At 41.2% G+C, this 23,928-nt stretch overlaps 1 protein-coding gene across 4 annotated transcripts in view; it reads right to left on the minus strand.

Annotated features, from left to right (window-relative positions):
• Positions 1-23,928, minus strand: part of STS (steroid sulfatase) — a 102,039-nt gene that overhangs the window by 12,296 nt on the left and 65,815 nt on the right. For all 4 annotated transcript variants that reach the window (XM_082220103.1, XM_082220102.1, XM_082220105.1 and 1 more), the window contains 2 exons: positions 20,993-21,152; positions 12,741-12,862 (listed from right to left, as the gene is read on the minus strand). In XM_082220103.1, the coding sequence (XP_082076229.1) occupies positions 12,741-12,862; positions 20,993-21,152 (282 nt within the window). The remainder of the gene's footprint in view (positions 1-12,740; positions 12,863-20,992; positions 21,153-23,928) is intronic.

Consider the following 23,928-nt stretch of genomic DNA (forward strand, 5'->3'; position numbering starts at 1 on the left):
GAAGTGAGTGTTCCGGTTTGTGAACGTTCTTTGGAACCCGAATGTCCAGCGTGGCTTCCACGGCTTCCTATGGGCTGCAGGAGCTTCCAATCGGGAGCCTCCACAGCCAATCAGAAGCCACACCTTGGTTTCTGAACGTTTTGGAAGTTGAGCACATTTCCAGAACAGATTTTGTTCGACTTCCGAGGTATGACTGTATTCAGTTTAAAGTACAATAAAAATCAATTGGAGAATGAGTGGTGCCCAAGTGACTCAAGCAACTGAAGGCAAACACAGTAGGCACCCAAAGACTCATTTGTTTCTTTGTGTGGCTGTGGTAAAGGGATATTACACAATCTCTAAGTTTCTTCATTCCATAGTTTACTAACTATGCTGTTGAATGTGTATCCAGACATTCTGTAATTCAGTCAATCTTTTCTTTTAAACAATAATGTTGCACTAAAGAAGTTTATAAGGGACGCGGGTGGCGCTGTGGGTTAAACCACAGAGCCTAGGACTTGCCGATCAGAAGGTCGGCAGTTCGAATCCCCGCAACGGGGTGAGCTCCCATTGCTCAGTCCCTGCTCCTGCCAACCTAGCAGTTTGAAAGCATGTCAAGGTGCAAGTAGATAAATAGGTACCGCTCTGGCAGGAAGGTAAACGGCGTTTCCGTGCACTGCTCTAGTTTACCAGAAGCAGCTTAGTCATGCTGGCCACATGACCCAGAAGCTGTACGCCGGCTCCCTTGGCCAATAAAGCGAGATGAGCGCCGCAACCCCAGAGTCGGTCACGACTGGACCTAATGGTCAGGGGTCCCTTTACCTTTACCTTTACCTTTAAAGAAGTTTATATAAGCATTTACGTCCATGATTTCCCTAATATATGAATATTATTTGAAGCCATGAAAGATGCTTTAATTTTTGAACGCGAGACCATTAGGAGGCAAGGCAGATGCTCTGCCATTCAGCTACAGCCTCTCCCTAACTTTTTACTATTTACCCACCCCAATAGGTTAAATGAATTGCCTGACATTAAATGCTACTGTCCCTTTTGCAATTCTTAAGCAGCATTCAACTAAGTGTTACTCAGAGTAGACCCACTGACATGAGTGGACCTAACTTAGTCATGTTTGTTAATTTCAATGGGTCTATACCGATTGAAACTTAGTTGAACCTGACACTCTCAACATAACCCACCCCAAAAATGAAAATTTGCATGCAAGAATCCATTCCTTGGACAGCCTTCTCTGCCCCCATTCCCCACTGTCTGTTATGTTCTACTAGTTTATTAAAATTATGCATGTAAATAAAATACACTTTACATTTTCTAAGGGTTACAGAACTGGAACACACTATTATTTTCTTGGTAAATCCCACTTGCAGTTCTCATACTACATTGCCTAGTCCTCTGCCTTGATGGATGGAGATTTCTAATAAAACTTTCAGGTTACTATATTTCTTTTCCTTTTATTGTGGAAGACAGTGGTGCTTACATTTTATTGGCAGAGTTCTTTCATTTCACTTTAATCTCATAAATGCTCAAAGTGGACTTCCTCATCTCCATGAATTCCTGCAGCACTTTTAGAAAAACCCACCCGGCCAATATAGCAACTAAAAGCCATTTGGTTAATTTAGTATCTCGTAAGTTCCAAATTAGTAGATTTGAGAAGCAAGGCTTGGGAAGAATTTATAGGTTTAACTAAAACTCTGTTTAATTCAACTGTTAGACCATGGAGAAGATATTCATCTATAGTAACTCCATCCTCTGTTCACAAAAGTGGATTGTGCACAAATCTATTTTTTGAAGCAGGGGAGGCTGAATTGAACAATTTTATTTTTTCATATTTTTTCATCTAGATTTGGATCTCCACATTTTTTTTATTTTAAAATATACATCAAATTCATCAGCATGTAATTTTCTCCTAAAATATATAGGTTTTGATGTATACTTTGTGGCAGTTGTGACAACCTGGTGGAAATAGAACAATTTTTCCAAAATCAACAGCTACATAGAACTTGTTTTTATATATAAAAGTATTTAGGTATTAGATAAGGTTTTATAGAAAAAATATTAAATATATTTTGGAAAAGTTTAAAAATGGTTATAATAGAGTTAATTCAGATAATTAGGGAAGAACTGTACACAGAGCAATATGTCAAGTTAAACGTATCTGTATTGGGAAAGAGGAACGAGTGGGATCTCCGCTTGTAAATATCTGCATCACAAATGCCTGAACTGAACTCTGCTGTTAATAAGGCGCTGTATTTAACCTACCAGCATATTGTTCCTGGGGAACTCAGAGAGGAAAGTGGTATATAAATTGTTCAAGTAATAATGTAACAATGATATAATTATTAGTGTAAAATAAATAATTTACACAGTTATTAATTATGTCTGTTGTCCCTTCTGGTTTGCAACAAACATGTGTGAATGACTTACTTTATTTTAAACTCTATTATGTAAATCCATAATTCAACAGGCTGGACGTAGAAAGAAAGAAAAAAGATTTCACAAATATATTTTACAGTGCCAGTGTTATTCTTTTTAAAAAAATGAATTAGCCTCCTTAAAACATCTGTGTTGATATATGGTAATTCAGACCTGTCAACATTTCTCTCTCCTCACAGACATTCCTAATTTAGCTCTGGATGGTTTTAGCTCAGGATGGTTTTAATTCAAACTGATGCTAGAAACAGTATTTAGTTCTAACGCACTTCCCCACTGCGTTAAACTTTAATCAATTAATTATGCTGTTTTAATTCAGAACCCATTCAGTGCCTCAGTAAATATCGCTAATAAATGAATTTTAAAGCAGTGCTGTATGGCTGTCTTCAAGAACCCTGCCAGGTTCTATATAATATGTTCCACTTTGTTTCTCCAATGTGTTAGTTCCTCTTCATATTATTGAGGTACATCTCCACCTTCATTATTCTTACTTGTTTCTAATTGTTGAGAAATAGCATGGCACAGTGGGAGTATCTCAGGCCATTTCCAGACTACCTGTATTTTAAATTATAGATATGCTCTCTTGGCCATGTGGAACAGACACTGGGAAGTCTGAACACCTTCCAGGTTAGCTTCTCCAGGCCAGCTGCAAAGTCAGCCTGTAGCTACCCAGGAGAAAAACATCTCCTGGAAGCTCCTTAGAGTATATCCAGATGGCAACTTTGAAGGGGAATGTGAATTTACACAGTCTGGAGTATCATTATACTATTGCAAGTGAAGCATACCTGCATTTTGTAGGTACTTCCAGGAAGTACACAGCCAGATGAAACATGCAAAGGCCCCTAAACAATGTGCTACCATACAGGAACAACTCACGCCAACAGAAATTTTCTGCTACAAAACTTAAAAGCCAAGGGTTCTGTTGTTCTCACCCACGCAGAAGATCCAGAAGTGGAATGGAAAATCCATAGTCTTTTCCCTTTCCTTTCCTGTCTTCACCTGCTAGCTTATCTCTGGCTTCACGTGGAGCCCTAACCGACACCCAAAAACCGAATAAGCTCTATAGTTTGTGTGCTTCATCCCCAGTGGGCCAGCATCAGTGTAACAAGAATCCTGTTTATCTAAACAGCAGAGGGTTCGCATGCAATTCCACTGGTTTAGGTTGTACTACAGTGTATCCTGAGCTAGGGGAGTGAGAAGTTGCTTCTCCAAAAGAGATTAATGAAAACTGAAAGAAAGAGAGAGAGAGGCAATATCCATTCTGAGAAGCCTGTTGCTCCGTTCTGCTGTGTTGTGTAGTAATGTAAGCATAATGAATACATTTGACATTTCACATATGAAACTACTGTAGCATTCATTTGCCAGATGACAGCGAGTACAATTAACAACCTTTTGGTATATCATATGCTTAGAACTTCATCTATTTTTTGTGAATCAAATGTACTGCTTCCTTATTTCTTACTCCTGCATTTGAAGGACCAAAATATTAGATCAAGTTCAAGGAAGCAAAAGTATGCTCTAGTAACTGTGTTTTTCCTATCAAGATGAAAAGTCAGCCGGAAGGGCTGAACTGGACTAGACAGAAATGGGAATTTGTCAGCTTGCTGCAACCAGTACTACTAGCAGTTACCAGTGACTGCTGGTAATCGAAAACAGCTAACATGCCTAGCTATAGTGTACGGGCTGAATATTTCTTGGCCATACTTGCATGTGTATGTCTCTATACAATCTATACAGATTGAGGCCAAGGTACTTGAAGGACCCTCTCCCCTTCAAGGAATCTGTCATTTAAGATCAGCTGTTGTGCCCTGCTCATGTGTGCCTTTGCTTTGTAAAGTACAGTTGGTGGCAATGCATGAGAAGTCTTTCTTTGTGGTGGCACCTGGTATGTCAGGTGTCTTTAATCGTTTTGGACCAGTGAGAATATTTCAAGTTTTGGCAGAAGGTTGTGAGGGAGGGAGTCCCAAAATGGCTGCCATGCAGTGTGTGGCCTAAGCTAAGGCTGCTATGGGGGCATGGTATAACCCAAAATTGCTGCCAGGGAGAACATGGCATAACACAAAATTAGAGAGACAACCAAACCTGACAACCATCTGTTTACCATAGGATGTCAGCTATGTCCTGATTGTGGAAATCACATAATATTGATTACACAGAGGGAGAGAGATGGCGTTGCTATCTAATAACAACAGGGAGCATTCCTCAGTTGTGTTGGCATCCATCTGTCTTGAGAGACAATGGAGTGTGCCTCCAGGGGAGAAGTCAAACTGCTGCATTAGCAGCAACCAAGTGACCTCCCTGGGGCACAAGTCTGGGCAGTGTGTATGGAGTATGGTCCTGGGCTTCCCATATGGCTTCACTGATGTGGTTCCACTTTGGCTGGAATGTCCACTTTCTTTCCTATCCCCCTGAGCCCCTTCTGCACACTCCATATTTTAACTGATTGTTTGATGGATGGATGGATGGATGGATTGAATGAATTTATATACCGCCCTATACCTGAAGGTCTCAGGGTGGTTCATAGCAGCTCCATAACATGACCCCTCCAAAACAGGGGAAGGAAAGGAAATTGAAGTCCCACTGTGCACAGCATTGCATACAACCAGTGCTATTTTTCTAGAAAAAGAGGTGCAAGAGCTCACCATGAACACCTCCCTTGTTGTCTTATACAGTGGACGCTCGGGTTGCGAATGTGATCCGTGCAGGATGCACGTTCGCAACCCACAGTGTTCGCAACCCGCATCTGCACATCTGTGGGTTGCGATTCAGTGCTTCTGCACATGTGCAAAGCGTGATTCAGTGTTTCTGTGCATGCGCGACTGCCAAAAGCCAGAAGTAACCCGTTCTGGTACTTCCGGGTGTTGGCGGTCTGCAACCTGAAAAGACGTAACCTGAAGCGGCTGTAACACGAGGTATGACTGTAATGGCAATGGCGCTCACCTGAGAGTTCTGAAAGTTGCAGCTGAAAAAAAGCCCTGAATACAACCCAATCCTATTCAAACAAGGTGTTGATTCTGTTACTGCTTAATGTACTGGTTGTAAATGCTGCAATTTGTGTTCCTGTGTTACACTGCTGTTCTTAGTTTGATAATTTATGTTTTATTGGGTGGAATTAGGGTTGTTTTTACACTTCCATTTATGTCTTTAAGCCACTTTGAGCAACTCCTTTCTGGAAGGGGAAAACAGAGTATAATTCTTTTAAATAAATCACACACACATACACACACAGTTTTGTGACTGAGTAGGAATTTGAACCAAAGCTTCCCAATTCTGTTTTGGCACTAATGATTACATTATGCTGGATTTTTAAAAAATATTTGTGTTGCTTGTTTTCCCCCAAAAGGATATAAGCATGTGCTATAAAAGAGAAATATATTTATTTCTTCTTAATAAAATAGAAGTTTATAGTATAGAAAAGGAATCTTGATAGGTAACATAAACCCAGATATACTGTTGTTGATGAATCAATTGTCTTGGCATTTATCAGCATTACAATAATGCTTTTCTTATGAATACTAAACCAACGTTAGACTTATTAAATCTTTTTGATGCATACTTCCAAAGAATGTTTACAAGACACAAAGGAATTATTGGGTATATCTGTTTATGTTAACTTTGTTTGTCTTCAGTGAGAAAAAAATACCTTAGAAAATGAGATTCAGCGGCCATACACATTAGTATAGACTCATTTGCTCCAATATGACTACAACTCTGTAAATGGCCATTAAACGATCCCCTGAGTTTGAGTGATGCAAATGTCCCACGTAACCACAGATCTGCTCCTTATCGGGTGACTGCTCTCCTTGTAATGAAGTTGTCAAAGCAATACATTTTTAATAACTCTGATTCATAGGCCAATAAAGTTCCAGAGCTTTTGCTCATGGTATTTTAAAACCCTACTCCTTTATTTTAATTTTTCCAACCATAACATAAAAATCGCATCTGAGAACAGAGAAATGCAGACCTTGAAAAGGATCGGGTACAAAAAAAGGCTGAAAAAATAGGTATGGGGGAATTACCACATGCAGTTTCTCCTTTCATTGAGGCACTAGGAAGAAGAAAAAGCTATATATGACATTACATTCCACATTGAGTGTACATGAATATCTTCTTCTACCTAGTCCACACACAATCTGGACCTGTTGCACATTTTATGCCCCTGAATAGCATGTTTAAAAAAAAGTTTTGTTCCAAAAATAAAATTTCAGTGCAGATTGATTCCCAGTGGGTCTATTTGAAAATAGATGGAGGAGTATATCCAGACTGCCCACTGGCATTGTGGGTGGGTGTATACCACGGTCGCAGTTACGAATTCCTTCCTCATTCATCTGGGGGATGTGCAGGGAGGAAGTGGTGTGGAGAACTTAATCAAAGGGAGGGTTTTCACATGAGTATCAAGTAACCACAGCCATCATTGGTAGATGCCAGGATCTAAAACCAAACTAGATTAAAAGCAGCATGTTGAAGATCCGCAGGCACAATTCCATACTAAGGAAAACGATTTCTTTGCACTGCAAATGGAAAGGCGCACACAGCCTTGGGCACCCTATATTATACCACAAGAGGAAAAGATTGTCTGAGTTTCTGATACACGAGGAGCACAGCATATACAACAATGGCGCAATCTGCACTGAAGAGAGAACAATGAAAATGGGGGAAGCATTCTCATCTTAGAACAAGCTGAATCATTCAGGCAGATTTGCGCTAACAACTTATTATTGTATTCCTTATTTGGTAGCCCCAGCACTGTTCTAATAGGAACTCTGAAATTCTCCCGTTGTGGCTCTGAACTGTTACAGCCTAAAGCATCTGCGTCATCCAGGCGGGGTGGGGTGGGGAAGAAGCTGGTGCAGATATTAGCAACCTCCTATGAATGGTGTCGTTCGGTCCCAGTGCCTGCCAACCTAGCAGTTCGAACGCACCCCCGGGTGCAAGTAGATAAATAGGGACCGCTGACAAGCGGGAAGGTAAATGGCGTTTCCGTGTGCGGCTCTGGTTCGCCAGAGCAGCGATGTCACGCTGGCCACGTGACCCGGAAGTGTCTTCGGACAGCGCTGGCCCCGGCCTCTTGAGTGAGATGGGCACACAACCCTAGAGTCTGGCAAGACTGGCCCGTACGGGCAGGGGTACCTTTACCTTTACCTATGAATGGTGAACATGAGTGTAGCCTAAGGAACATGTGTTCTCAGTACCCTGTGAAAGGAATCCTGAGCAAGCTTGGTATGACACACATACTGTGATTACTAGATATGATAAATGACCATGCCTAAAAGCAAGATCTGGTGGAAGATGTATCTGTTGTCAGTCACTTTTGAAAGCTTACCATAACATTATGAAATTTGATGTAATATATGAAAGTCGTAAGTTGCCCAGAAAGTCCACTGTGTTCACAGTTAACTTAAAAAAAATAATATGAAACTTAGGGGGGAAATAGATAAATTAAAAGTTACATTTCAAGGGAGAATGAGGAGGGTCAAATGTTTCTAGGATGCTTGGATAATTTTCAAAACCATTATCATATACAGAATGCATACCACACATTTGGTAAGTTACAAAAAAATAAAACCTGAAGGCTGAAATTCTATACATGCTTATCTGGGAAAGTCCTGTTCAATGGGTCTTTTTAAAATTATTATTATTATTAGTAGTAGTATTAGTATTAGTATTTATTTATTATCCTTCATTTGATATGCTGCCTGTTAGCCACTTGGGATGTAACATAATTTTTTAGGGATGTAACATACAAATAAACAGATGGTGCTGAAATAAACAGATGATGATGATTGACTTGTACATCACAAAAGTTAAGTGTATGTGTTTCTAAACATACTTCAGCTGGACGTAACATCTGCTGATATCAGTGTAAGGTTTACTTTGATGTAAATGTGTTTAGAGGTTGGGGGGGGGGAATGAGATGCTAAATGTATGGCCCCTAACAAAAACCACCAGAAAGGCAATGTATTGATGTTCAGTTTTTAAAGAGAGTTGGGAGAAGGAAGTGCATGGCTGCCATTTTGACAGCAACAACAGATTTGGTACCATATCTATTCAGTGCCTTTACCTGCTAGCAATGCATTTCCTTGACCAAAATTTTATGCTGCGATTTTCTTATTATTTACCAACAACATTTGGCAGCATGAGAGCGGTGTTGTACAGAGGAGCTGAAAAACTGGAAAGGCAGAGAGATGACAACAAAACCATCACAAAGAGCAATTCTGTGAATGCCCAGCCTGATAAAATCAACCACACATCAGAATAAGAGAGCTAAAGAACTGCAGAGATATTTTCTTTGTATAACTGTAGTGTGCTGGAAGGAGATAAGCCCACATGGAGGACCTTTTGGTATCTTGAGAATGTTCTCTGTGAACATTTTTCTATTGTGTCCACAGGGGAAATGGTTTTTTTTTTAAAAAAAAATGAAGATCGGTACTGGACAAGAGACCAGTTGCTCAAGTTCTCTCTGGAGGCTAGCAGCTTGAAAGAGGCATGAACAATGTTTTACCGCTTGCCTCTACTCCCAAGATAAAGCAATGTGAAAATATCAGGGCTGCAATCAGCCAGGCATCTATCTGTTACACAGTGTGAAGAAGCTCAAGCGGACGATGCAACAGGAGTGAAGAATAGCAGGTTCTGCACTTGGGAACATGCTGGGAGGAAATCTGCTATGTCTTTCCAAAAGACCTGAGACGAGGCCAAGGAAAGGCTCTTTCCCCCACTGTGGCTTTTCAAAGGAAGCATCTCATTCTTCCTAGAAACATATTACTGAACTCAGAAGGATGTCTGAAGAACCCTCTCTCTCATGCAGCAAATGGTACTTATGGTGAAATCATTCAGAGGAATAAATAAGGGAAGTGAAGGAGAATGATTGAATCCTGAATCTGTTTGTTGTGTTCTTTTAAGAGGCTAAATCTCTACCCCTAAACATGCCGCCATTTCCCTCTTCCTAGGTCCCTGTACTTCTCCCAGTCTCTGTGAACTTGTGAGAACTAGTGCCCTGGCTCTGCCTACTGACAAGTTTGGATTTGGAGTGAGATGTCATTAGCATGCTTGTTGATATTCATGACATCTCACTTCCAAGCTTGCACAACTCTCTCACTCCTTTTCATCCAACACATGTGTGGCTATAGAAGTGCTAAGCAGATGCCTAGGATCAATAATGCATTTATTTGTTCAGTTTTTAAACCACACTTCAACTTTTAAGAATCCAGGGTAGTTTACAAAATACAGTTAATACTATACATTCATTTATTTTTTAAAAAAGTTTAAACCTTGATCATTACTGTAAAGCAGTGTCTAAACCACTACAGCAGAAGGCAACATAGATATAGCTGACCTAAAATACTTCCAAAGGGTAGAGTGAAGAGATATGTCTTAAGGTACCATTGAACACTCAGTAGTGAGGGTGACAACCAAACTTTCAAGAGGAGAGAATCCCACAGGTGTCAAGAAGACCCTAACTGGCATAAGGGGGGGGGAATGTAACTCAGTCTAGAATTGGCCATCTCCCTCATCTCTGGTCCATCTAATCCGCCATCCTGTTCTCACAGTGGCCAGTCAGATGCTTATGAAAATATGCAAAGAGTATGGAAATACAGCACTGAGTGTCATCCACATTTTGGGGACACCGTGTTCCAAATTCCCTAGCTGACATCTCTCAGCAGCTTTATATAGATGCTAAAATGCAATAAACTGGAGAAGGAGTGATTAACCCAGACAACAGTAGATAATTCAATGGACCTGGAAAGTAGTATTCTGGGTGGGCTTCAGCCCCCCATAAAGATCAAATTTGCAGCATGAGCATCATGTTAGAACTGGTCTTAATATTGGAAGTCAAGCAACACCTTTGATACAAAGTAGTTTTCAACAGTTTTTAAACACCAGCTGCAGTCCCCCCCTGGGCAGAAGTAGGGTTGCCACAATTATCCACACCCTGGCAATGTCCAGATGATTATTGAAATGGATTGCACATAGGATGGCCATTCACGACTTATGTACAATACAGTCAAACCACCAACTGAGTAAGAATATGGTGCCAGCACTTTCGCTTAAGCAGTAATTGGAATATTTTATTATTATTATTATTATTATTATTATTATTATTATTATTATTATTATTTTCTAGACACAATTCAATGTGCTAGCTTTGACTGAAAAGCCCTTTATTCATTCATTCATTCATTCACCCTCCTTCTCAAAGAAGCCTAGGGCAGTAAAACACAAGTGATAAAACAATAAGAAACAACTTAAAAATAATTACAGTACAGATGCAGAATTGGTAAGAACATGAGTTAAAAGGCTTGTTGTGTAACAACTTGAGTTAAAAGGCTTCAGTAAGCACCAGAAATACAATGGAAGATTCCAAAGGCTGGTGCCACAACACTAAAGGCACGATTCCTACATTGTGCAGAATGGAGATCTTCAACTCCTCAAGTGCAGAGTGCAGAGATGGATTGAGTACATAAGTGGAGTGATTATCTTTCAGATATCCTGATCCCAAGCTGTACAGTCGTACCTCCACTTACATATCCCTCCAGTGACGTAAACCTCGGGATACGTAAGCAGCAAACCCGGAAGTATATTTCCGGGTTTTTGCCAGTCACGCATGCACAGAATGGTCCCTCCGGTTGCAGAAACTTTGGGATTCCACCAGAGCTCCAGAACGGATCCCATCTGCAACTGGAGGTACCACTGTATAGGGGTTTATATGGCAAAAATAGCACACTGAACTAAGCCCGTTAGCTACCGTATTTTTCGCCCTATAGGACGCACTTTTTCCCCTCCAAAAATGAAGGGGAAATGTGTGTGCATCCTATGGGGTGAATGCAGGCTTTCACTGAAGAGGCTTCAGGAAAGCCCCACCCAGCGCCAGCCCCACAAGGTCGGGGGACAGAGGGAGGCAGAACGCCGCCATCCCGCTGTCTCCCGAAGTGGTTTGGAGGCTGACGGCGGGGAGACCCTGCCGCCAGCCCCGCTGTCCCTGGACCTAATCTGAAGGCGGGTGGCAGGGAGAAGAGCGCTTCTCCCCGCTGCCTGCCCCACAAGCTCCGGGGACAGCAGGGAGACGCAGCGCTTCTCCCCGCTGCCTGCCCCACAAGCGCCTGGCAGGGAAATAATTTTTGTTTCCCTTTATTTCCCCCCAAAAAAACTTGATGCGTCCTATGGGCCGGTGCGTCCTATGGGGCGAAAAATATGGTAATTGGCATGCAGTGCAATTATTTCAATGGTGGGTCGATGTGTTCCTGACCCAACAAGCAGTCAAGCCACCATATTTTGCACCAGTTGCAACTTCCAGACTAACCTCAAGGGCATCCCAACATAGAACACATTGCAATAATCCATCCTCGATGCTTTACCAGTCCAGAAACAGCTGTAGCTGTCTTACCATCTGAAGCTGGTGGAAGGCATTCCTTGGGTATGTGAAGGATCACTTGCCCTCATGCAAACCTGCCCACCTCTTATGATAATCTTCTCAGGATCTTCTGAGGATCCTATCACCTTTGGTGGTTAGGCAGATGCTGACTGAATATAGACCTTTCAATGTTGTGGAACCCAGAGAAATAATTCTCTGCCCAGGAACATCCAGCTGGTGCTCACCATGTTGGCTGCCAGCTAAAATTAAATCCCATTCTCTTTTAATGCATGATATTTTATATGCTGCCTTGTGCTTTGATTGCTCTTACTGTTGTTATTGTCATTGTAGTCTTCTGCGTTTATGGCTATTGTTTTGCTGCTCTGCTGTTTTTGCTTTTATTTCATTGTAATTTAAAGTTTTTAACTATGATTAGGTTTTACCCTTTTTTATTATTTGCTACTACCTCTGTTTTATTTTGTTGTTAGCCATGGAAGCCTCTGGGTTGAAAGGCAGAGGTCAAAATAAACCAGACTAAAAAGAACATCACACCTAGCGGGCCTTTAGGGATATACTAGAAAGGAACCAAAATTTCCAGGTGGAGAAGGCCTCTTCATTGCTGAGATAGCATAGGGCGGCTTCCCATATTCCCATGTAACAGACTCTGCCCAAAGTTTTAAAATTTATTCTGATACTAGAGGCTTTAGCACAGTGACAATGTTAAACTTTGTTATACTGCATGAAATTAATTATCCAATACCAAATTGTTTCCTTTATAGAAACTGGCTTTTTCACTAAGATAAAAGAATAGCAGAGATAAAGGAAATAAGGAGAAGGGTTAGGCACTTCAAGCAATTTATTTGTAACCGTAGCCCAAGGCCTTCCTTCTCTCCCGCCCCCAATTCTTTTCAAGTTGCAATAAAAATTGCATAAAATATTTAAAATGGGATCAGACAATTTTACTTACTGTTTCCTGGATGCCAGCGCACTGCATTTAAATATGCATTACAGTAATGGAAGAGAAATTCATGCTTGGATCGGAGAGCAATACCTCGAAGCAAGGGCATCAGATCATGTCCATCAATAATTCTGAATGAGAAAGCATTTCAAAATCAGGGAGCAGAACCCATAGGCTGCCTGCCTGAAAAGGAATTCTAACTATGCAATTCCATTTCTTAACAAAAACTTTTCACAGATACCATTACACCAAGAGTGTTATGACCAGTTATCACATTACATGAAAGCAAACCTGAGTTTCATGCACCAAGTTAGGTCACCTCCAGTCTATCAGGATTATGTGATTCAGATGCAAACAAGAACTCTCAGTTCCCACATTTCAAGTGGATTAAACAAGTCCACTTTTTAAAAATAAGCAAAAAAACTCCAGACATTTTCCAGTTTGTAAAATGAAAGGGAAATGTAGTCAAAAGTGTGGGGTCGATGAATGACTAATGGGAAGATGTCAGCAATTCCCCCCCCCCCCCGATTTTTTTTATTGGTTTTCCAAATTTATAACAAACAAATAAAATGAAAACATCAAATACAAACAAACAAACAAACAAACATTTATCTTAACTATAATAATTCCACTTTTGTTAACATTGTTAAGTGACTTCCTCGAATCCTCCCAGCTGAGTTTCCATATCAATCATTATAGTTTTCCAAAACTATTTTCACATAAAATTTACTTAGTCAATTAACATCTTTCTTTCTTTTCATATTGACTTCTATCCTTAATATTATACAATTTCACGTATTTAAATCCTAGGCCAATCTATAACTCACAAGTATTTCTATTTAAAGATGTCAGCAGTTCTGGAGGGAAGTTCCCCCCAAAATTCCCCTATTATCAATGCAAATGTCCCTGCTCATGTCCTTATCTATTGCTCTTTTTTATAATGAGATACATAAGATTTTTATTGAACTATTTTTATGGAAATTCCCAGATGCATTTTGTGGGGTTTTGTTGTTGTTGTTCCTTTCACATCAGAACATATTCATTTCTTCCAGGCTAGCTAAATTTGGTGCTGCTGCATGTAAAAAAAAAACTCACCAAGGACTAATTTTAGCAAACTTGTAATTTTGTTTTATATTCCTGGCATTCTATAGTATAATGTGGTTATTAGCCATTTTATTGTTGTGGCACTCTATTTTGTTTTGCTTGATATTGTTTATGCATTTATACAAACTTTCTTTGTATAAAGACTGATAATAAAGAGACTGATTGATAGGAAGATATGAAAACATCCCACAAGCAAATCAGGATGAATGCATAACCACCTCTCAAACAAATGAGAATGAATGCTCAATAAAGTCCAAATATAATCTAACCTCTCTGTAAGAAAATCAGGATGGCTGCTAAATAAATGGGTATCTTATAATTTGTAGGGACTGTTAGCCAAGCCCGACTCTTTTTGATCAGTATAATTCATGTGTTTCCAGAGATGCATCTGTCCCATTCATAGGATACATTTGAGGTGTACATTTTAAAATATTGGCTATGTCTTCCTTTCATATTCCTGACTATAGGGCTCATTTTGTCTTTTAAAAAAACAACCCATACACATGCATAAGCCCCATGCAATTCATAACATAACAAATTGCTTCATGCATTCAATAAGAGAGTACAGCATTCAATTTGTTGGCAGAGAAGGTAGGAGTTGAAGTTATAAGCTAACCAAACATGTTTCCATTCATTAAATTCTCAAATATCTCATATTTACTCACAGGGCGGAAATGAAGCTACAGTTTTGGCATGGTGCGAATCACAACATTTACAACTGTTTACAGAGAATTAACTCAATCTGGAGCATGTTTTGATTGAAGCGTATTGTATATTAAAAGTCTGAAGAAGCTCTGAAGCATATTGGATGCAAATTGTGCACTCAGGGCTTGCACCCTAGGACCAGTGTAATAGATTTCATATATATATGTGGTGTTGGCTCCGGGTTTGGGTGACCTTGGCCAAATTCCCCCAGTGGGCCAAGATCCATCCCACTGTCACTGATGGTTGCCCATTTGATAGCATAGTTACCCAGAGAAGAGCAAGAGGAGCCTTCTCCATCTCCTTACTTTTGCAATGACCGCTCCCCATATTAAATGGAAGGCGCCCTTTGCGTGGTCGCCTGCAGCCCCTGGACCCTATGCGGCACCATTAGCACAGGCTTGGCTTCGCCTCCCCCCGGTGGGATACCTGGAGGTCTCTGCCTACCTCAGTCAGTTGCCCAGTCCCACCTGGGGAGGCGTTGCCAAGGTGATCAGGCCAGGTAGGGGGAGGGACCACCTGCCCACACAATAGAGGGAGGATCTTACCTGGGAATTGTCAGTTGGCTCCAGAGCTTCTCCCACCCTACCCACCCTCAGTTCAGACTTCTTTTGCAGGTACCTTTTCTCCACAGGTACGCGGGTACTGCTACATCAAGGTCGCTGTTGAAGGGCCGGAAAGGAATTCTCCTGCATTGGCAGGTTTGCCTTTCCCGTAGCAAAACGTCACAACATTGCTGGTATCAGGCCTTGGACGGAATCCTTTACTCTATCTTGCCTGAATGGGGGTGGCGTGCAGCAGTGACCCACGCCCCCTCCTCTCTGCAGTGGCGATACCAGGGTTCCCCGTTAAACGGGTTGTTTGAGGGGAGGCTTTGGCCGTATGCCTAGAGGTCGTCATTGCTCTCCCCTGCAACGGTGGCATAATGGGGGCAGGCTCTCTCTGCTTGAACATATGTTCTCCAGAGCCAGCCCATCCCCCCCCACTGGATAACCCTGATGTTCCCCAGATCCCTGGCGGGGGACTGGGAGGGATAAAACGCCCAATGCCTGAGCCAAGGTCTACCCACATCTGAAACATAATAAAGTTGTGGCCAATTTTAATCCCATAGCACGTTGTCTTGAGTCGTTATTCCACACAGGGGCCGCCTAGGGTTTGGGGGACTCCACCTGTCCACGCAAATGAAGGTTCTGAGAGTCAACAGTGGGCATCCTGCAGGGGTGTGGGCCTTTTCAGGTGTCCAAGAATGCCTACTCCCAATGCCAGCCCTGCCCAAATGTCTCAAATTAAATCACTGCATTCTTAACAAATGCATGGAACAAAGAATAGGGAAAGCACTTTCTTCTAGTGCTGCGACTGCCTCTTTTTTAAAAAAACTAGAGTGATGACTACAGTGTTGCAGCATAAAGAAGAAAGACATTCCAAAGGGTTGTATTTCCATGAAATCTGTACACATCGAGACGACTGGACAAATGGAAGCATGACAGAATTACTATTTTTATTGGATGTCCCAAGGCAATGATGGATCTAATCTTTCACATCCTGTACCCTTCCAGCCCTGTCTTTTCCCACAGGCATTTGATAAATCATCAGTTGTACCAGAGTGTCTCTTGACTGCAGTTCTGCTGAAATGCCACTGTCTGGTCTGTAAGCTGGTGCTATGTATATGTGTGTGTTGCATAAAAGTAAAAGTGACCTTGCCTTTTTTGCCCTCAGTATAGTTTGATACCCTAGCAAAATGGGATGGACTAGGTCGCTTGAAAGCTAATTGGCTGCTGAAGTGGGCATCTTATACTGTAATTGGCAAGCAGCCTTTGGAGCAGTCACATTTGAGAGGGGGATGAAGAAGGACTGCCAATGCTTGGATAATTTGTCTGGAGTCGTTAAAACTGTGTTATGAATAAATCAACACTGAAAGAAGTAAACCATCACAAAGGATTGTACTCTGCAATGATCAGGTGCTTAAGCATCAGCAAGAATTCTTTATGTGGTTTAGGTAAAGGTAAAGGTAAAGGTAAAGGGACTCCTGACCATTAGGTCCAGTTGTAGCCAACTCTGGGGTTGCGGCGCTCATCTCGCTTTATTGGCTGAGGGAGCCAGCGTACAGCTTCCGGGTCATGTGGCCAGCATGACTAAGCCACTTCTGGTGAACCAGAGCAGCGCACAGAAACTCCGTTTACCTTCCCGCCGGAGCAGTGCCTGTTTATCTACTTGCACTTTGACGTGCTTTCGAACTGCTAGGTTGGCAGGTTTAGCACAGTCTATATTATCAAATAATAGAATTGTAGAATCATAAGGGACCCAATGGTCATATAGTTCAACCCATTGCAATGCTGGATTGGAATCAATATTTCAATCTGTTAAATGGGAAGAAGAGGGGTGATTCAAAGCTTATTATCTCAAAAAGCAATGGGAGAAAACGCTCAGAATGCTAGGTTGAACATGTCACCAACAGTAGGTGAGAATACAAGTCAGTGATTGGCAAAAAGGGAAATAAGCAAGTGTAAAGAATGGCCCTAACCAATTTAACATAAACCCTGAAAATATCACATAGTGGTGCATCAACCCACTTCTTCACTGTGAGCTAGTAACTTCAAGAATACTGTGTTCAACTCCATAATGGATTTTGCAATATCCCCTGTGTGTGTGTTTTATGCTTCATTTAGTCATTATATTTATTATCTCACTTTTTAGCCAAGATTTCAGACAAAACAGCTTGCAATTATAATCCACAAACGGGAGCACTATACAGTGGTGCCCTGCAAGATGAATGCCTCGCAAGATGGAAAACTCGCTAGACGAAAGAGTTTTCCGTTTTGGAGGTGCTTCGCAAAACGAATTTCCTATGGGCTTGCTTCGCAAGATGACAATGTCTTGCGAGTTCCTGCTGGTTTTTTCCCTTCCCCCCTTTTTCTAAGCCGCTAAGCCGATCAGCAGATAAGCCGCTAAAAGCCGCTAATAGCGCTAATCCGCTAATCCTTCAATGGGCTTGCTTCGCAAGACGAAAAAACCGCTAGACAGAGAGAATCACAGAACGGATTCTTTTCGTCTTGTGAGGCACCACTGTATGTTAAAAGAATATGAAGGTTTGTGTGGCAGCCTATTCTAGTTTCTGGCAATATGGTCCAGATTCCAGGCTGCGCCCTCTAGACAGAGAAAGCAAAAGAGCGGCAGATGGACTTGGGGGCAGCTGGTGGTACAGATACTGTCTAGGAGCAGCCTGCTATGCATCAGGTTGAAATGGTCTGATTCAGGTGATACCATGAAGGGAGATTAATTGGTGCCTAAACAGTGGAGCACTCTCAGAGCAATTGTATTAGCCCTGAAGGTGAGCATCCTATGGACTCTGCTTCAGGCAGCTCAATTATTAGAGCCAAGACCAATGGTAGCCCAAAGAAATGGTCCCTAAATTCTGTAGGATTCTGTTCACATAGAATAGAATGGTACATGAATCTTTAGCACCATGTTCTAGAAACTAAAAGGGCATTAAAGTAATATGAAGACTGAGTCTTAATATGCAAACATGCATAGAATTGTAATCTTCTATATTTTGGGGCTGATCTTGCTACATTATAGAAAAACTAGGCTTATCCAGCTTAACTTAGTGGGCATGCTTAACTCCCAGTGGCTCTGGTAGAACAAGGAAGCCTAACTTTCACTGAGTGGCATCCTTCACCTATATTACTATACTCCTAAGTAAAAGCGAACTAAAGTCAGTGTACTGAAAGAAGCAAAGATCAATAGTGTTGAAGCAATGATTCTTCAACATCAACTTTGTTGGACTGGTCATGTTGTTCAGATGCCTGATTATCATCTTCCAAAGCAACTACTCTATTCCCAACTTAAGAATAGAAAGAGAAATACTAGTGGAAAACTAAGAGGTTTAAAGACACATGGGATTTCAAAAAGAGAATGTGCCAGATATGTGCAGATTTCCATTCCTCATCAGTGGAATTCACCTAAGACCCATTGAAATTATTCAATATTACCAAGTCAGGTGTAATAATTTTAAAAGTTTACTTAGTTGAATAGCACCCAATAAGTTTTAGGCCCAAATATGTCAATGTCAGGCAGGACAATGGGTTCATCACAAGAGCAAACTAACTTTTCAAACACATTTTTTCTCACTTTTCACCTACCATCATAAGAGCTACATTTCTACCCTCTTGACAAAGCTTTCATTGCTGGGATTCCCAGGACTCTGCCATGAACTATTAGAGCCCTAACCAAATGTCGCCTATCTGTGCACTGGTAATTGGAGAAATGACTGAACCCGAAAACGGCCTAGAGCAGCATATGGCAAGTCTGCTTTGAAAGAGCTTGCTAGCTGAAGCAAAGAGTAGAAAAGATATTCTGAATTTAGATCAGGGGAGTGGGGTGACTTTTAAATTTGCATGATGTAAATGAACACCAGTTGTCAGGCTAGTATTACTTTAGATCTGCAGGGGAAAAGTTCACAGCTGGTGATTTATTGCGTGTATATAAGAAAGAGCAGAATGATGCTGGTGTCACGCCCAAGCATCTATGACTTGATCAAAAGGAACGTGTACGGTAGGTATAGAGTACTGTCAGGAAGAAAAACCCATCTTCTTCAGCCACGAAGAGAAAAAGTAATTAAAACACTCCTACTGATGCTATTATGGAACTCAAAGATCAAAGCACCTGAAGGGCTTATGGAGAAACTGAAAGTTCAGCTATTTAGCATGCTGTGGAAATTACAAATCATTGCAGTCGCCAAGAACAGCTTTAAAAATAGTGTTACGTATGATATGGTCATAGCAAAGTTAAAGGCAGGTCTAATGCAGCATGTTCTCATTTGATGTCCTGTACAAAAGGTTCAGGTAACATTATGGCATACCTAACCTTATTGCATTTTATCTTCACATCAACCCTATAACATAGTTTGGACTGAGATAGTGACTTGTTCAATGTTTACTCCTTCTATTTAATGATTAAATATGAATTTTCAAATGCAACCTAAGCACTTGACGAGAGCAAAATCAAGCAAATGGTCTGCATGAAAGAGCCATCAGAGAGAATACAGTACAGATAGAAGCTTCATGTCAACCTTATTTTTCAATGTTCGTAAAATCATCAAATGATGCCCTGGAAAAGACCCTGATGTTAGGAAAGATTGAGGGCACAAGGAGAAGGGGAAGACAGAGGACGAGATGGCTGGACAGTGTTCTTGAAGCTACTAACATGTGTTTGACCAAACTGTGGGAGGCAGTGGAAGACAGGAGTGTCTGGTGTGCTCTGGTCCATAGGGTCATGAGGAGTCGGACACAACTAAACAACAACAACAACAACAACAACCAGTGGTAGACCTGCATGTGTGATCCAGAATCAGGAAGCATTTGAACCTAAACCACTAAAATTAAACCCAACATCCTAGGCATTACATCATGTATTAAGAGTATGCACTACAACATGCTTATTGACAGAGCAATCGTATGCATGACTGCTCAGATCTGAGTCCCAAAGAGCTCAACGGGGCTTCTTCCCATGTAAGTGAATATAGGACTGCAGCTTAAACATACTAATAATGCAGCAGTAGATAACCTTTCACTCTAGAATAGCCCTGCAGCATTCAAAAAGACTTCAGTGGGGAAAAGCTGGGTTAATTAGATGAGTGACTGCTCCCTTAGGAAAATCCTACTACTACTACCACCACCAATAAAATAAAATATGGAAACGGGCTTTACTTTACTCATCATAGCCCCAGTGAGGAAACTATAGTTATAATAAAGTAATGACTTGACTGCTACGTTCTGCAAATACTAGTAAAAGACATAAGACAGTAAAATGTATATACAATTTCCATAGAAATTCAACACATCATAGAGAAAGGTAAACTGCAATTCTTGTCCTTGACTTCCCATGCTAAATGTGCAGGAAGTTATATGGAGGAATTTCAGCAATACCTGCTTGCTGAAGCCCAGAAAAAGTTTTACTGTCTGATTGTATTTATTTGTTTAATAAAATTTATAGGCAGCTTGACTGTAACACCCCCAAACCCTTTGAAGCAGTTATGATGACCTATGTGCATAGAACATCCCACAGGGCCATTCAGCCCGCTTTACGAATATGGAGATATTCACACATTATATATGACCACTTGCCTCACAGGATACATCATCTTCTGTTAGTAGTGAGACATTTAAGGTGAGCAATTGATTTGGGGTCATTTTAAGTAAAGCAATTGTTATGTAGCTGAAACAATGAAGTTCAGAATGAGACAATGGAGAAGGTTTCAAAACAATATGAAGAAAGAAGTGGCAACTATGAACCAGTTATTATTTGAAGAAATGCCTGACATATACTGGTTTAAGACATGATAAATATTACTGAGAACAAGTTATTCTTAGGACTGTTGAAAGTGCCTTCAAAGGCAGCAGAGGTTTGTTATTTTTGGATGTTACGTCTTTTATGACAAATGAAACAACATTCCATACCTGTCACTGGGCAGTGATGCTCCAGCAAGTTTAACTATTGTGGGGAATATATCCATATTACTTGTAGGCTCATCGATATGTGTGCCAGGCTTAAACACTCCAGGCCAGCGGAGAAGACCAGGTACTCGAATCCCTCCTTCCCAACTAGTAGACTTTCCACCTAGAGAAAAAGGATTACAAAAATTAGGGATGAGCAACTTGAAGATATCCAGATGTTATAGGACTCCAACTCCCATCATACTCAGAGAGCATGGGCAATGGTCAGGGGTGATGGGAGCGGTAGTCCAACAACATCTGGCAGGCCACAGATTCTCCATCCCTGTAATAGTCCAATCAAACAATTTGCCAGATTGATCCATTAACCTTGTTATCAACCCAAATGGTGCCCCATTTGTTAACTTTGTAGGCAGTCTACCTTTAGCACAACTGGGAGCCTCACCAGTTTAAGGACAGGATTATGAAACACTGTTTAGACCAAGGAAGTAAGTCTTGCTGTTGTTGCTGTCTTTGAGCTTTTACAGTAAAATGTTTGATGTCTTACTCTTGTCTCAATTATTAGATACAGCACCATGATTAATCATGGAGCAGATCTTTTAAAAAACAGAATTGTTTTTAATAACAGTCCTTGGAAACTTGAAGATGCAAGCACCACAATAAAGAGACATTCTCCCACACACTCACACAAAGGAAGAAAATGTTTCCTGTACACCGCCTAATAACAAAGGATGTACACTTTTGGCTTCACAGTGATTATTTTTGCTTGCATAAATTTAATCAACAGACAAATCAGCCCAAACTCACATGAATTATAAATTCATGATTTATTAAATCAGGTTGCACTCTTATACATCTCTTCTGAAAAGATAACACATGCAGCTTGCCCAATCTGCAAGTGGGCACAAAAGATGGTAGTCAACTAAGTTTTATTTAATGTGGACCCACTGATATTGTAATAATTGTAGTAGAAAGCTGAAATTTCAAGGGAAAACTAGGATTCTGGTTTTTTTATTGTTTCCTAATTGATAAATCTTTCTCGGACTAGCCATAGTGAGACATACTTCAAAACAACAACATCACCATGTAGAGAGAAGTCTAAGTACCAGAAAAGGATGGGTCGGTTTTTCATGTCCATCCCTCATGATGGCTATAAGATCCAAATTTCTGTTCACATAAGTAAGGCCACCATTCTGGCAGCATCTTGAACAAAAATATTTCAGATAATGGATTCCACCACCTTACGAGCTAGATAGTTTTTCATCATTACTGCAACTCTGATTGGTCATTTTTGCCAAAGAACACAAGCCTATGTATCAGAAGCAAGGAAGCAATGGCAAGATTATGTCCTTTAAAAAGTGGAAGTTTTGCCCAGCTGAAGAATTATTTTTTTTTAAAGTATAAACTCCAGCTTATTTTGCATCTCTCCCAAAAGGGCCACAAAATGCTTATTTAACTTAAATAAAGTTGTGAACTGAATTGTCCGTGACCCCACACAAAAATAATCCTAGGGTTGTGATGCTATTAGCTCACCAAAAATTACCTCTCCATGTGCTGCAGCACTGAAAATGTTGGGAAATATTAGAGTGGTTTGGAAAAATAAAGCAGCGAGTATTGTAATTGCATTCTATAAATCTATGCTGCAGCAACACTTGGAACACTAAACTGTGTGCAGTTATGGCCACCTGGTTTTCTTTTCTTTTTTAAGGATATAATAGAATGAGAAGATGATTGTTGTGGGGAGGAGACAGAGATCTTTTCCTGCCAAGAAATTGCGGCTCTTTAGAATAAAGATGACCATGAGGCGAGGCAAGCTCAATATGTTTTGCTGACTGCGTTGCAGGAAAAGATGGAGTCTGCCCTCTCCCACACACTACATAAACAAGCCAATTGGACTGTTAATTGAACCTTAATTCAGCATTGATGATGGGACAGTGTTCTCCAAGACAGTTCAGTGAGCAAACAACTCAGGGGCAGCAAGGCAGCTCTGTTCTTCAACCCTTCATGGCTGCTGCCCACTTCCCAGTATCTGACCCCCAAGGTGCTTCACTCTGCCTAATGTTAAGCCGGGGTCCTGCTCAAAGATGGTATTTGATGGCTGTGTATCCTTCTTTCCCCTTCCTTCCTCTGGAACACCTTCTCCGGAGGTTTTCCCCCCATCCACATTCAAGAAAGTAGCTGCCAGGGAAGGGTACCACATCAACAGCAGTGCTGTGCTTATCAGGAGAGAGGCTGAGACTGTAATACAAGGAGAGCATTGCCTGAAATAGGGAAAAGGCATCTTACTCTAGTTGTCTACTGACACAAGATCCCTTTGTCCAGTGTTCAGTGATTCCCACTGCAGCTCTGTATGATGCACTTCTGGGTGGGTGAGGAACTGACCTTGGAGAGTGTCGGGGACTGGGCAGAGGAGGAATGGTGGAGACTGCCTCTCCATCCTAACTCTTCCAGGGAGTTACAGATAGGTAGCCGTGTTGGTCTGCCATAGCAAAATAAAAAAATTCCTTCCAGTAGCACCTTAAAGACCAACTAAGTTAGTTCTTGGTATGAGCTTTCGTGTGCATGCACACTTCTTCAGATACCTTCTTCGGGTATTTTTTTATTTCTTCCAGGGAGGAGGAAGAGGAAGACAGTATAGATTTACAACAGGGGGTTGAGGGAGGTAGCAGCTCAGAGGCAGATGAGGGGAAAAGCTGGGAAATCATGGGACAGCTGGAACAACACCCAGCTGACACGTTATTAAAAAGTATTCGAGACCTTCCATCTCCCAGAACCTGGCGAGCCTTAAAAGTAAGAGAGCAAAGAACTCAAAGACAGAGGGCACATAGCACCACTCGTATAGGAGACGATAAGAATGATGAACGAGGAAGTGGGAGAGAAGGGGGGGGGGTGGAGATTCACTCGGGACAACACCATTATCCAAGAGGCTGGGTTCTATAGCC

The sequence above is a fragment of the Podarcis vaucheri genome, assembly GCF_965113315.1.
Source record: "Podarcis vaucheri genome assembly, chromosome: 4".
Taxonomy (NCBI): Eukaryota; Metazoa; Chordata; class Lepidosauria; order Squamata; family Lacertidae; genus Podarcis; species Podarcis vaucheri.